The sequence below is a fragment of the Canis lupus genome, chromosome 37, assembly GCF_011100685.1.
Source record: "Canis lupus familiaris isolate Mischka breed German Shepherd chromosome 37, alternate assembly UU_Cfam_GSD_1.0, whole genome shotgun sequence".
Classification (NCBI taxonomy): Eukaryota; Metazoa; Chordata; class Mammalia; order Carnivora; family Canidae; genus Canis; species Canis lupus.
In genome coordinates, this window is record NC_049258.1 from 24,533,588 (window position 1) to 24,546,607 (window position 13,020).

The following is a 13,020-nucleotide window of genomic DNA, read 5'->3' on the forward strand; positions in this document are numbered from 1 at the left end:
ATCGGCCTTCTCATCTTCAGGTTGAACCACCTCAATCCTCATAAATACTTCTCTCGCCCATCTAGCACCTCTGAACGTCCCTTCAGCCACTCCCCGCATCTACCACAGCCCCCTAGTCTCCGAATATAACGGGACGGTGACCTAATGGGACCAGAACAGTTTATCCAGCCCAGCACCTCTTGGTCAGCTCTTTTATTTTTATGATCCAAAGATTAAGTCATTGGTTCATGTTTAGCTGGGGGTCCACTGTGATACCCAGATCCTCTACTGCTGGCCTGCCTCTCATTCACAGGGAACTTGCTCATTGTAAAGCACGTCAGTGGGAGAATGACGGGGGTGGAGTGAGGACAAGTGAGGATGCAGGCAAGGGGGTGGGAAAAAAAATGAACTCTAACAAGCTTTTACCTTGAATTTTCTCTGGTCCGTAAGAAAATACAAATTCTACTTTGCCATACTCTGGAAATCGATCATCTGAAAAGGGAGAAGGAAAGACAAAAATGAGCAGTTAATTCCCCAAACGGACTTCAGCTTTATCTTTCAGGAGAAGGTAAAAATAATATGCAAATATATGGCTGATCATACCATATATATAATGAAATGGCCTCTTGCCCACCTTTGGCCCAAGTGCTACTTGCTTGAAACCATTCCCAACCGTTTCTATTTCTTGTCCTACTAGCAGTTGCCTCTAAGACTCTAAATAATAGCCACTGTTTTTATGCCACTATTTCTAGACATACCAGTTTCAAGCAATCTCCATTGATTTACCATGATGACGGTAATTAATTTGGCCTGCTAATATCACTCCCATCTCCCTTCTCACTAAATCAATTAGTAGTAATATTTATTCTGATTTCCTTTGCGACTTTAAATGCTACAACTAAGCCTCTGTTTCGTGAGCTGTCCATTTTCAATGGTGTCCCCTGACTCCCTCCATGTAAGAGAAGAAAATTCGTGCCCCCACTTTCTCCTCCCTTTACCAACTCCATCTTTATGTTGTCTGTTTTCCCTTTACTTTTCCTTGTTAAGACTGATAACATTTACATTCTGTTCCGTAATGATTATGGCATCCCCTCTGCTTTTGCCCTCCTGGCTCCAGTACAGAGGAAGCTCACCACAGAAACATCCTTTTACTACATGAGCCAGACTGCACTGCGGGGGAGGGGGGGGGTCAGGCTCCTCCTCCCCCGAGCGCCAGCCCTACTCTCTGCTCTTGGCCTAAGACCAATCTGGACACAGATCACCATCCACTGCTTGTGGGAAGAGATGTTACAGTAGGGATGGCAGGCGTTCCCTGGGGTGGGAATGTCTCCGTCACTGCAGGCGCTGCTTCGTGGTATCACACTTGTGTGTCTCTTTTTCTCCCATGGACCTGTGAGTTCCCTGAGGGTAGGGCCAGACTTCTGTCTCTTTGTAACCCCAGAGACTAGCACCTGCCTGGCACATATAGACACACAAGTATTTCTTGGTGGATGGATGGGTGGATTTGGGTGAGTGCGTAGATGGTTGGATGGGTAAGTAGATAGATGGGTGGATGGATGGATGGATGGGTATGGATTGTTGGATAGATGGATGGATGGATAGATTTGGATGAGTAGGTGGATGGATGGATGGATGGATGGATTTGGATAAGTAGGTAGATGCATGGGCAGATGGGTGGATGAGTGAATGACTGAACGGATATGGATATGTCTCAGGCCTGAATGTGATACAGACATAACCTCAAATAGATAAAGAAGCAAAGGGAGACACCTCCCCAAACACCTCTTCTTCCCTCAGAAAATGGTCCCCCCTTCACTGCTGCCATAGCTCCTCCATCAGTGCTCTCCTACCCTGTGGTATAATTATTCCTTGTGAGGTCTATGTCTCTACTCAGTGAGCCCACCTTTGAAGGCATCATCAAGGTCTTCCTTCCCAAAGACAACCCCCAGGTCATGGATGGCACAGGTATGGAACTGTACACGGAAGATGACATCTCGGGCTGGGCTCCGGAACTTCTTATGGTAACACTTCAGCTGGGTGGGAAGAGAGCAGAGCCCATCAGGGACCCGAGGATGGGAAATCAGGTCTCAGGGAGCCTCCTTCTTAGCAGCATGACTGAGACCCCAGGGCTCACCCAGCCTTAATGAGGGAGAGGTCACCAGTACCAAACAGGATCTCAGAGCTATCTGGGGAAACTTCTAGAAAGCAGAATGTTGGAGGCCAATCTTGCCCTGTGGGGAGAAAACTGTCCTCCCAATAAGTTCCTGCACACAGAATGGAAAAAGGGAGGAGTGACTTTAAATTGCAGGAGGAAAGACTGAAGTTAGAATTGAGGGAGTCCTTGTCACCACAGGAAGCCAGGCGGGTAACAGCTCACACTGAGAGATACTTCCCTGGAGATGTTCTAGAACAAGAGACAAGCACAGGAGAAGAGATGTCCACCTCTGAGGCAGGGGAATGGACAAGGACTGTCGGAGGCCGGAAGGGCCTCGCGGGAGCCCTGGTGGCCACCGAGGAGTGACAATCCTGTCTGAAGAGGCAGGAGGGGAGCAGGAAGACAGAAAAAACGAGAAAAAATAAACAGAGAGGAGGGGGCACTCACCAAGATGTCTCCCTTCAGGAGCAGCCCGGGCTCGATGGTGATGCAGATGCTGGTCTGGCTGTCTCCTTGGACATTGCTACAGGAGAGAGGGGAGCAGGGAGCAAGAGCTGCGGAGGGGGCATGCTTGCTCCTTGCCGCCCCCTGCCGGGGGCTCCCTGTGGCTCAGCCCTCTGCAGGCCGAGATCCTCCTGGAAGAGGTCCTGGCCCTTCTCCCGCACCCTTGTCCCCATCCTCGCCCTCGCGCAGCCCTGGCTGCTCATCCCCTGGGATACCTACTAGATGCCAGACGTGTAGACAGGCTGCATGGCCTGGTAGATCCGGAGAAACGGCCGACATCCTGCAAGGGAGGGTGGTGTCAGGCGGGGTGGGGGGCAGAGGGAGAAGCAAGGAAGGGCTGGGGGCAGGAGAGGTAGGCAGGAGACACGAACAGAGAAAGGAGGAAGGGATACTAACTCTTCGTCTGAGAGATACTTTTAAGTGGGTAAGAACCCCTGTAGCATCCAACATCACGTGCCGGCGGGCGCTGCCAAAATCTGACCCGTGACTGGACCCGGGGCTTAAAGAAAGCTCAGGAGGTGGGGCCTCCAACCCAAGCCCACACCTTTACCCCCCGATGCTGCCCCTTGAGAAAAGATGGGAGACAGCAGGGGAGGGAAGCCAGAGGGCCCGGGCAGGTACCTCCTTTAGACTCGAAGTTGGGGATGCCATGCATGATCACGTGGTGCAGAAACAAGGGCTTGTTGTTCATTTTGATGGAGCCAGAGAGCAGGCCACTGAAGTAGTGCACGTACCTGGGGGGCCGGGAGAAGGGCGGCTTCAGCCAGGAGAGCTGTCCCACAGCAGAGCCTCCCCGCCACCACCCCCACCTCTCTCCCGGGCCTCCTGGAAGGGGGGGTCTCCACCCCAGCACAGTCCTTTCTTGCTGCCGGGAGCCCCAGGTAGGAGGACGAGCAGGTACCACTCAACCAGGAGCGGAATGGAGCCAATACTCCTGTTTGGGGGTTCTCTGGCGTCCCCTGGTGGTCAACGTGAGCATCTCTTTCCAGCCTCACTCCCACCCAAAAAGTTCCTCCCCCGCATCCCCGACAGGTATCAATAAGCTGCTCACCGCTGCCCAAGGCAAACCCCTCCAACACCCTCACACGGAGCTGAAACCAAGCTTACGCTTGTGCCCAAGGCCGCCGTTGGGCCCCGACCGACCCACCAGCTACATGACAGTCTAGCAAACAGTAAGAGCTTAATAACTAGAGTCCTTTACTTTTTTATATCACACTGAAGTGTAGGAGATCCCTCTATATATGGTACTGAAAGACCCCTAAATTCCACCAAGTCCATCAAGTATCCCCCCCATCCCTACGGTCAGTACTCCCCAATTCTTTTTGGATCATGTTGGAAGAACCCAAGAGTTAATCCAACTCCACTCCTTCTAGAAGAGAGGGGAAACCGGGTGCAGAAAGAGTCGCTAACACGTAGCAAGGACACACAAGCTGAGCGTGGGTGGGGAGAGAAGGAAAGCAGTCTGAACTTCGGTGCACCTGCTGCAGAGAGAGGTCAGTCCCTCTGCTGTGGATTGGACGCCGCGCCCTTCCTCTCTGAATGGCCAGAGGACGCTGCGCTGCGTCCGACACACCAATCCGCATGCATCCTGAGACTCCGCGAGAGGCCAGGGAGCTCCCTGAGGCTGGTGGAGCCAGAACCCACGTGACCATGACAATGGTCCCCTCCTGTCTCTTGACTCCCTGGCCCACCTCCAGGCCTGTGCGCCTCTGTCCCCGGGCCCGGGGTGGGGCCACCTCACACTACCCAAGCAAGATAATCTGATGGGCAGCCCCGGTTCCTGGTCAGCCCTTGCCCAGCCCCCAGCCCCATTACTCAAACCGGAAACCTGGAATGGCGGTTCCTATCAGATCTCTCAATCGTGCCAACAGGATGTGTCTGTGTGCTGGGGACAATGAGTCCGGGGGTGGGGTGACGATGAATGGGGCAGTTGCAGGCAAAGCCCCTCCCTCCCTCCCTCTCTGCCCTCCTCTCCTCCAACTGCTCCGCTCCCTACAAATGACACTGCCCAGAAGGCGGGAGAGTGGCAACAAATACACAATGAAGCCAACAGCTGTCCTCTCACCCACGGTGCGCACGGCCCGAGTTACCCACCCATCAGCAGATGCGGTGACAGATAACGAGCTGCAAGGCAGACAGATCATGTGAACACCCGACTGCGCTGGGTAAGCGCACGCTGCACACCGTGGAGTCCCTAAACCCTCCTACTACTGAGAGGTGGCCCTGGTCGCATTCCCCAGGCTTCCGGCTTCAGGGATGTGGCTGCTCTCCCACTCCAAGCCACATCGTGCCCTCATACTATCAGGCTCCTCCATCGGGACTTCTTATCCTTCAAAGTCAGACTCATGACCAAGGCCACCAGTCACACGTAGCGAGCCAGGGCCTGACTGGCGGGTACTTGAATGACAGTTCCTTCCTCCCTGGGAAGACTCTCATTGATCCACAGCTGCTGCGTCTGGCAGCCCAACCAGAATTTTCTGCACACAGACATCCTGTTTCTGATGGCTGACCCAGAGACCAGCTACCGGCTGCCCTGTGCCCGTTGTAAGGCGCTGGGTGGCCTGAGGACTCACTTGTGCTTGGGCTTCCCGCTACAATGGTAGACACAGTCACCGGCAGAGCCAGCACCCTTCCAGCAAGGCAAGCCAGGTGGGGGTGATGGGGAATACGATGAGAACCCCAGCCTGGGGAGGCAAGGGGTCCTGCTGGCCCAGTCAGTGTTCTTTTCTTTTATTATGTTTTATTTATTTACAGATACAGAGAAAGAGGCAGAGACATAGGCAGAGGGAGAAGCAGGCGCCAATCAGCATGCATCCTGAGGCTCCGCGAGAGGTCCGATGTGGGACTCAATCCCAGGACCCTGGCATCACGACCTGAGCCGAAGGCAGATACTCAACCCCTGAGCCACCCAGGTGCCCCGGGTGCCCCCCAGTCAGTGTCCTGATGGGCTAGAAAAGTCAGGGGGATGCTCTGGCCCCTGGGCCAGAAACCTGCACTCAGATGCCTCCGTCTTCCTCTGAGAGCCCAGCCCATCCATCACCTTCCCAGAATGTTCAGCCCCACACCCACCCCATCACTCCATTTTGGGTTTTTTCCCCTTCCAAGGATTTCTCATGACCTGAAAGCACCTTGATGGCTCGTGTCCTTGGTAAACTCCGCGGGACCTGCTGAGAGAGTCAGCCCCACATCCCCCGCGCGCGGAGCAGTGTGGCACATCACGAGGACACGTGGCAGGGCCACAGCTATGGCCACACAGGGGCTGGGTTCCCCTCCCCATCTCCACTCGCCCCTCTGGGCCTGGGCTCCTGACTCACACTCACCTGCAGCCTCCCCACAGTCCACCAGCCCTGATTCTACGTGTGCTCTTCTGTGGATCAGCCATCACTACACAGTACGCTATCCCCAGAGCAGAATCCAGGGGCGGCCCTCGGGACAGGCGGTGGCACAACTGGCCTGAGTTACAGGCCCCCGAGTACCTTCTAGCTCTGCTACTGACTGCTGTGGATCCCGGCCATGCTGAGCCCCTACCCCCCACCCCAGGCTCAGGCTTCTCATCTGTAAAATGGGAATGCCCTGGACAGCTGTTGTTCAGGTTGGGACTCAAATCCACCACCTCTGCCAAGTGTTCCCTGACTCCCCCTTCATTAAATATCCCCAGTATCCCCTATCAGATCTATCCCATCCTGCTCTCTTTCTTTCCTAGCACTAACCACTATAGAAATGGTCCTGTTGGTCTATTTACTTGGGCAATGTCCATCATGGGATATCAGCTCACTGAGGGCAGAGCACTTCGTCCTGTTCCACTAGGTATCTCCAGCACTCAGAACCTACTGAAGCACCTAAAACTTGTCCAATGAATGAATGAATCATCTCTGCCCGCCCTGCTTTCTTCTAGGGCTCCTATGGGCTCCAATGAGACCATGTGCTTGAGAGCCCTTGGTAAAATTTTTGAAGCTCTTCCAGCAGAAGATGACTGACCCTCATGGTAAGAATCTGTGACGTCCTCAGGGCAGGTGGCATTGACATCAGCCTCCTCTAAGCTCACCAAGGCACGGAAGCAGTCCTACTCCCAGAACCAAGAACAGCACTGCCTTCTTAATACGGGCTGCCTTCTTGCACCCAGACCGATGTGGCCTCTACCAGCAGCCCCATTGCTCTCCAGCACTGGCCTCAGGAGCCAACTGCCATGCCCAACTGTGGGTACACACAACTGCCCATGGGCTCACCCGGGTTCCTGAGCTCACTCCACTCCAGGCTGGCACCTAAACACACCCCCACCTAGGCATGGCTGTTCCAACCCCTGTGGGTGCATAAGGCTAGTCCCCAAGATAGCAAGCGCGTGCGCGCGTGCACACACACACACACACACACACACGTGCATGCACTGGCTGTGAGCCCGGAGACCCACCTTCTCTGGGATGGCTGGCCAATGGGCACAATCTTATCCTCATAGAACCGCTTCATGGCAAACCGGTCCAGGGCCTGATCAGCGCTGCGGGGAGAGACGGGTGGTCAGAGGAGCCAACTCTTATGTCTAAGAGTCCCTTATCTCCTCATTCCTGCTCCCCCAAACCTATAGAACCCTCCAGGCACCCCATGCTGAGAAGCTCTCAGGAAAAGAGAGTTCCAGCATCTCTGCTTTCTATGTATGTACTGCAGGACTCAGCGCAGGGGCTTTGGAGCCAGACAGCCTGACTTCCCACAGCAAGTCTGCCACTTACTTATTAGCCCGGTGTCTTGAATCCGGTTATTTAACCTTTCTGAACCGGATTTCCCTCCCTGTCAAAGGAGACTGACAAGTGCCTTCCTTGAAGGTTGTTATGGCAATTAAGTGAAATAACACCTGTAAAGAGCTTGGCACATGTGGCCACACAGTAGGTGTACAGGAAATGTTCACTGTTAAGGGAAGATTAGGCTGGGTTGAGTTTCTTAGAGCCACAAAACTACCAACTAAGGCTCCATAGAACATTCTATCTACCCACAAAGAGATCATTTTAAAAGGAAGAGACAAATGATGCTGCCTGTCTATTCTTGACTCTCCAATGACATCCCATCCCAAACCCCAAAATCTTTATCGAGGCCCACAAGGATGAGATAACTTCTGGATGGTTCCGCCAGAGCCAGATCTGATCCAACATTTCTTTCTGACTCCCTCACCAGCTCACTCAGGAAAACAGGTCTTTTGCCAAAGAAAAGTGGCCCCGAAAGGTGGGTGGATGGGGTGTCCATGGGAGGGCTTGCCTCCCAAGGCTGCTCCTACCAGTGCTCTCAGTAGAGAGGGAAGGACTCTCCGTTCTTCTGCCCTGCCATGCATAGCCACCTGCCTCAGCACTGGAGGCAGATCCCTCTCCTTTCTGTGGGTTCCTCTACCCCGTCCCCAGCACCTCTCATCCCGCATCATCATTCTCCCACCCAAGGAAGGGCGAGGCCATGGGGGTAGGGACAGAAGGGGTTCCTGCTGGCAATATTCAGAGAACGGGAGGCTCTTACCTGGCAGAAATGTTGCTGTAGTGCATGTAAGCTGCGATGACAACACCTATCCTGCCTCGGTTTCCCTAAAAGAACCCCAAACACAAAGCCTTTATTTCTAACGTCAGCCCGACTGCCCCAGAGCCCACCCAGACACCCGGAGATAAGGGGGCAGTGGCTAGAGAGAGGGAGAGGTTCTAAGGGAGAACAGGACGGGGGAGGAGAATGCAAGGGAGGGAAGCAGGTGGGCTGAGTCTCAAGGAAAAGAAACCCAGCCGATCACCCACTACACCTGAGGGCCCCTCAAGCTCACAACTCCCCATTTCCCGGGGGTGCCCCTGGGACATAATCTACTATACCCTAGAAAAAGGCATACACACAGATTTGCATGCTCACGCAATCCAATGTGCCTACAGGTAGGCGCGCACAATCATCCAAGGACACATCTATGCATGTGTGCACACACGAGCGTATGTGCCTATGCGTACAGACACACACACACACACAAACACACACACAGCCGTTGGCCCCCGCTCTGACCTTATTGTGAAGAACAACGACATTGTGAGGGTCTGCGTTGAGCCAAGTGTCCATGGCCTTGCAGACACTGCAGATCTTCTCCAGGGCTGGGGTGTGAAGGTCAGGCCAGCCAAATTCCAGTACCTGTGGCCCAAGTCACAAGTGAGAAGGGGCGGAAGCCCCAGAGAGTGGACCAGGGCAGCGGGGGTGACACACGCCCCACATGTTGGTCCCAGGGCTGCAGCCACTCGCCCTCCTAGCTTCCTGCCCCTCCCATCAGCCCAGAGGGGAGGCAAGGGCGTGGGCAGAGAGGACGTGGGCCCCAGGATCAGAGACCCTGCGCCTGAGTCTCAGCTCTGACACTGCCTCGCTCTGGGGCCTCTGGCAAGTCATGGAAGAGTTTCCTCATATGTGTGTAAAGCTGATGACCCCAAGGTCCCTTCCACATGACTCTAACTTCAAAATGTGCTGGGACCCCCCAGCATTTCCCCTAAGCTCTCCTCCCACATATAACCCCAAAGCCCAGCCCTGAGCCAAGGAGGAAAAGTGAACCCCTCCCCCCCCACTGCTAGTCACAGCTCTCTTCTAGGCCTGGACACACAAACCATGGATTTTTCAGGCCGGCCGAGAGAGAGCCTGAAGGGGGCAGAGGGCAGATCTGGAGAGCAGCCTGAAACTTTTCTTAACTCACAGACCACTAAAGTGAAAGAGAACTCGTGCTTGGAAGAGCCGAGGGAGCACATCTGATACAGCCCGTCCACTTTCAGAGGTGCCCAGAGAGCTGTCACCTGCTCAGGGTCACAAAGCCACAGGCACCAGAATCCAGGAACCAGAGCATACATCGGGCAACTCAGCCCGCGGAGCCAGCGAGTGAACACCCGTTGGCAATTCCCAGCCAGGTCATATCCAAAGTGCTTTTCCATTAGGCTAGGAATCTCGTAGCTCCAGCCTCACCCCAGAGAGATACCAAGTGCACCCCAGGGGGACAGACCTGGGTAGGAAATCACTGTACCGAGCTTGGCTCTCTGTATGTCTGGCAAAAACCATAAATACGGTCTTTTCCTTGTTCCAAATAGAAAATGGCACAGACACGGAATAGACTTTGCGAAGCTTCTCATCACTTCCCCCCAGATTCCAAAGTAGGAACCCAGGGCGAGGGAGCCCCGCTGTTCTCCTCTTCCAGGCCTGATGGGAGGCCCCCACCCGCGATGGGCATCAGCTCACCTTGGCGTGGAGCTTCGTGATGTCGGGCCTCCGCTCAGAGAGGTTGAAAAGCTAGAAGGAGGAAAAGGGAGAGACCGTGGGATGGTGTTCGCTGTCTGTCTGTCTGTCTCTCCCCCGCTCCCCGCACAACCCCTCAGTGAAAATTCTACCCATGCAAGGGCTTACAATGGCATCCCATCGGACACACACACACTGACCACCAAGAGCTCAACTGCGGGTTCTCAGGGAAAAGAGGAGGACAGAGAAGTATGTAGACACGCCACTCCCCTCGCTGAGCGGACAGACGCCCAGAACTGGAGACGAGAAGGGGATGCAGCCTGCCTTGGGGCCCTTGTGCCACCCACGAGGTGGGCATCTTCCCGCACTGGGTGGGAACCCGGTGGTGTTAGGTGCTAAATATTTGCCACCTCACACGTCAACCTGAGAACTTCATCCCCTGAAGACGCAACAGCTCTGTGGGCAGCCACGCTCCTACTGAGGGTGCAAATGGCCCTGAGGGGGCCCTCTCAGACCCTCCCCACCCCTCTCTCAGCAGATGCCCTCTGGCACCTAACCTCGTCCCATGGGAGTCCCCCAGGCCCTGGAATTCCAGTCTCTGCCTCCAAAGGAGGTGCACAGAATGCACCACTCCACCTCACCCCCCAGGAAACTCGAAGAAAACTGTGCTGACTCCTGGGGAGAAAAGAGGAGCCACAGCCTGCAATGGGTAAGACAGAGGGAGGGCAGCGTAGCACAGAGACCCACAGAATCCCGGATTCCTGACACCGGGAACGATCTCACTTGGCTACCAGTCCACTGTCGGCCCCATAAGGGCTCACGCTTTACTACATTAACAACAGCTACCAGTCGAGCATCCCCAACCTGGCAGCCCATGCTGAGGACGTTAGGCCTCAGGAGCCGGCTTAAGCCTCTCAACAACCACAAGGAGGTGATGTAATTAGACCCATTTCACAGACGCAGGACCTAAGGTTTAGTGAGGCGAAGTGGCCAAAGTCAGGCAGTAAGAGCAGAGCCAGCATCCAAACCCGGGGCTCTCTGATGTCTGCACTCAGCCCAGCACAGCTGACGCACAGGCCTCTGCGGTGGGTTCAGGAGTGTCCCACAAAAATTCACATGCACCTGCAACTTCAGAATGTGACCTTATTTGGAAACGGGGCCTCTGCTGATGTAAGTAGTTAAGGATCTCAAGATGAGATCATCCCGGGTGTCGGGCGGGACCTGGGTCCCATGCCTGGTGTCCTTATAAGATGCGGAGAGGAGCCACCAAGAGATACGGGAAAGAAGGCAGGCCGTGTGAGGACAGAGGTGGAGCCTGGAGCGATGGGGCTACAAGCCAAGGTCACCGAGGACTGCTGGGAGGCAGCAGAAAGCAGCTAGGGGCAAGGCACGCTCCCCTGGAGAGCCTTCAGAGGGAGCACGGCCCCGCCAACACCTCGATTTGGACTTCCGGCCTCCAGAACCATGAAAAAATCAATTCTGTTGTTTGCAGACACCAAGGTGCGATCATTTGTTACGGAAGCCCCAGGGACCTCACACGGCCTCCCAGACCTCAGTTCACATGCGGGGGCGGCCCCCCGGGGCCCGCACCTCCCGATCCCCCCTTCGGCTCACAGGCTGGGTGGCCCCTGGAACCCGCACCTCCCGATCCCCCCTCAGCTCACACGGGGGTCGGCCCCCAGGGCCCACAACTCCCGATCCCCACTCGGCTCACACGTGGGGTGGTCCCCGGAGCCCGCACCTCCCGATCCCCCCTCGGCTCACACGTGGGGTGGTCCCCAGAGCCCGCACCTCCTGGCCAGTGGGTCCAGCCCAATCCCACACGTACTTCCCTGCTACGTGGAACTGAGCTCTCCTCGGGGCCCTCACGCCGGCCCTCCGACATTAGAGATCACCCACATGGGCGAGGTGCTTCTCCTGGGCCAGGCACCGCCCCGGTGCCAGCATCACCAGGTCCCTGCAGACGCCACCCGTCACCACAACGCGATTCTCAGCCTCCTCAGAGGCCCTGACGGTGCACCAGCTCTGCCACTTGCTGCCGCTGTGACCGCAGGCGACACCCCACCGCCCTATACCCCACATGTGCTCCAATGAAACCCAATCTCTAGGGTGAATGTGAAGTTAATACGTGGAAAGCAGTTAGGACAGGGCCTGCCTCACAGGGAACACTCGGTAACCTGAATTCCTGTTGTTATGCTCTCCTCCTGGTCACCACACACGTACACGGGCACTCGTGCACACGCGACAGGGCCAGATGCCCCATCCCAGCCACAGATACACTCCTCACAGTAAAGCTGGAGCTGAGCCCAGCCACCAGAAGCGAGGGGGCGGCCAGCAGAAAGGACAGGGGGCCCCAGGCCCCCTCCTCACCAGGTAGCTGCCTCCATGCTTGGACTTGAGCATCTGGGCCACCTCTCGGAGGTTGCTCCGGAAGTTCTCCTCGTTGGCTGTGCTGGGGAAGGAGACGGCGATGATCCTCTCCGTGACGTACACCAGGTCCAGCTCACAGCTGTCCTCCATGGTCCGGCTCACACTCATGTTTCTGAGAGACGGTAGGCAGAAGGGGGTGCAGGTCAGCACCCAGATCCTCAGGGCAAGGTTCAGGTGGCCGTACCCCCAACACCCCACATGTGGCCTGCAATTCCAACCCAGGAGGCTTGGCTCTTCCCAGACCCAGAGCCAAGGCCCGCGCAACCGGCAAGGCCGGCCTGGGAGCCCGGGTGCACCTGGGCAAGGGGCTTGCAAGGATCCCAGGCCATTTCAGCCATGACAGCAACCCTAGGGGCCCCTCGATCCTGTTGGCACTGCCTTCAACCTGTGATCCCAGAGGTCAGCGCCAGGGCCAGGACGGGACCCAGCCAGGAGCCCAGGAGTCCAGCCCAGCCTTCCAACACACTGTGGCCACTGGGTCTGGCAAAAGTCTCTCCAAGGATCCCGGGACAGGTTTTAGAGAGGACTGAACTGAGCTGGGTGCTGCCCAGCATCCCAGAGCTGAGCACTGTGCTGCCCTCCCCTCGCTCCTGAGCCGGAGAGTGGGCGGGGAGGCCGCTCAGGGGAAAGGGCAGCTCGGGTGACACGCTCGCCTGCCTGGGCTCCAGGTAAGCCAGACCGCGGCGCACATTCCAGCCCTCCCCGGAGGCAGGCCGGCTCCTGCCCCGTGTTCCCTGGCGCTC

The 13,020-nt window shown here is 56.1% G+C and overlaps 1 protein-coding gene across 13 annotated transcripts in view; it reads right to left on the bottom strand.

Annotated features, from left to right (window-relative positions):
- Positions 1–13,020, bottom strand: part of TNS1 (tensin 1) — a 196,872-nt gene that overhangs the window by 78,710 nt on the left and 105,142 nt on the right. For all 13 annotated transcript variants that reach the window (XM_038585701.1, XM_038585696.1, XM_038585695.1 and 10 more), the window contains 10 exons: positions 12,218–12,389; positions 9,851–9,901; positions 8,648–8,770; positions 8,129–8,193; positions 7,047–7,130; positions 3,260–3,372; positions 2,858–2,918; positions 2,582–2,657; positions 1,883–2,012; positions 406–471 (listed from right to left, as the gene is read on the bottom strand). In XM_038585701.1, coding sequence (XP_038441629.1) covers positions 406–471; positions 1,883–2,012; positions 2,582–2,657; positions 2,858–2,918; positions 3,260–3,372; positions 7,047–7,130; positions 8,129–8,193; positions 8,648–8,770; positions 9,851–9,901; positions 12,218–12,389 — 941 coding nt within the window. The remainder of the gene's footprint in view (positions 1–405; positions 472–1,882; positions 2,013–2,581; positions 2,658–2,857; positions 2,919–3,259; positions 3,373–7,046; positions 7,131–8,128; positions 8,194–8,647; positions 8,771–9,850; positions 9,902–12,217; positions 12,390–13,020) is intronic.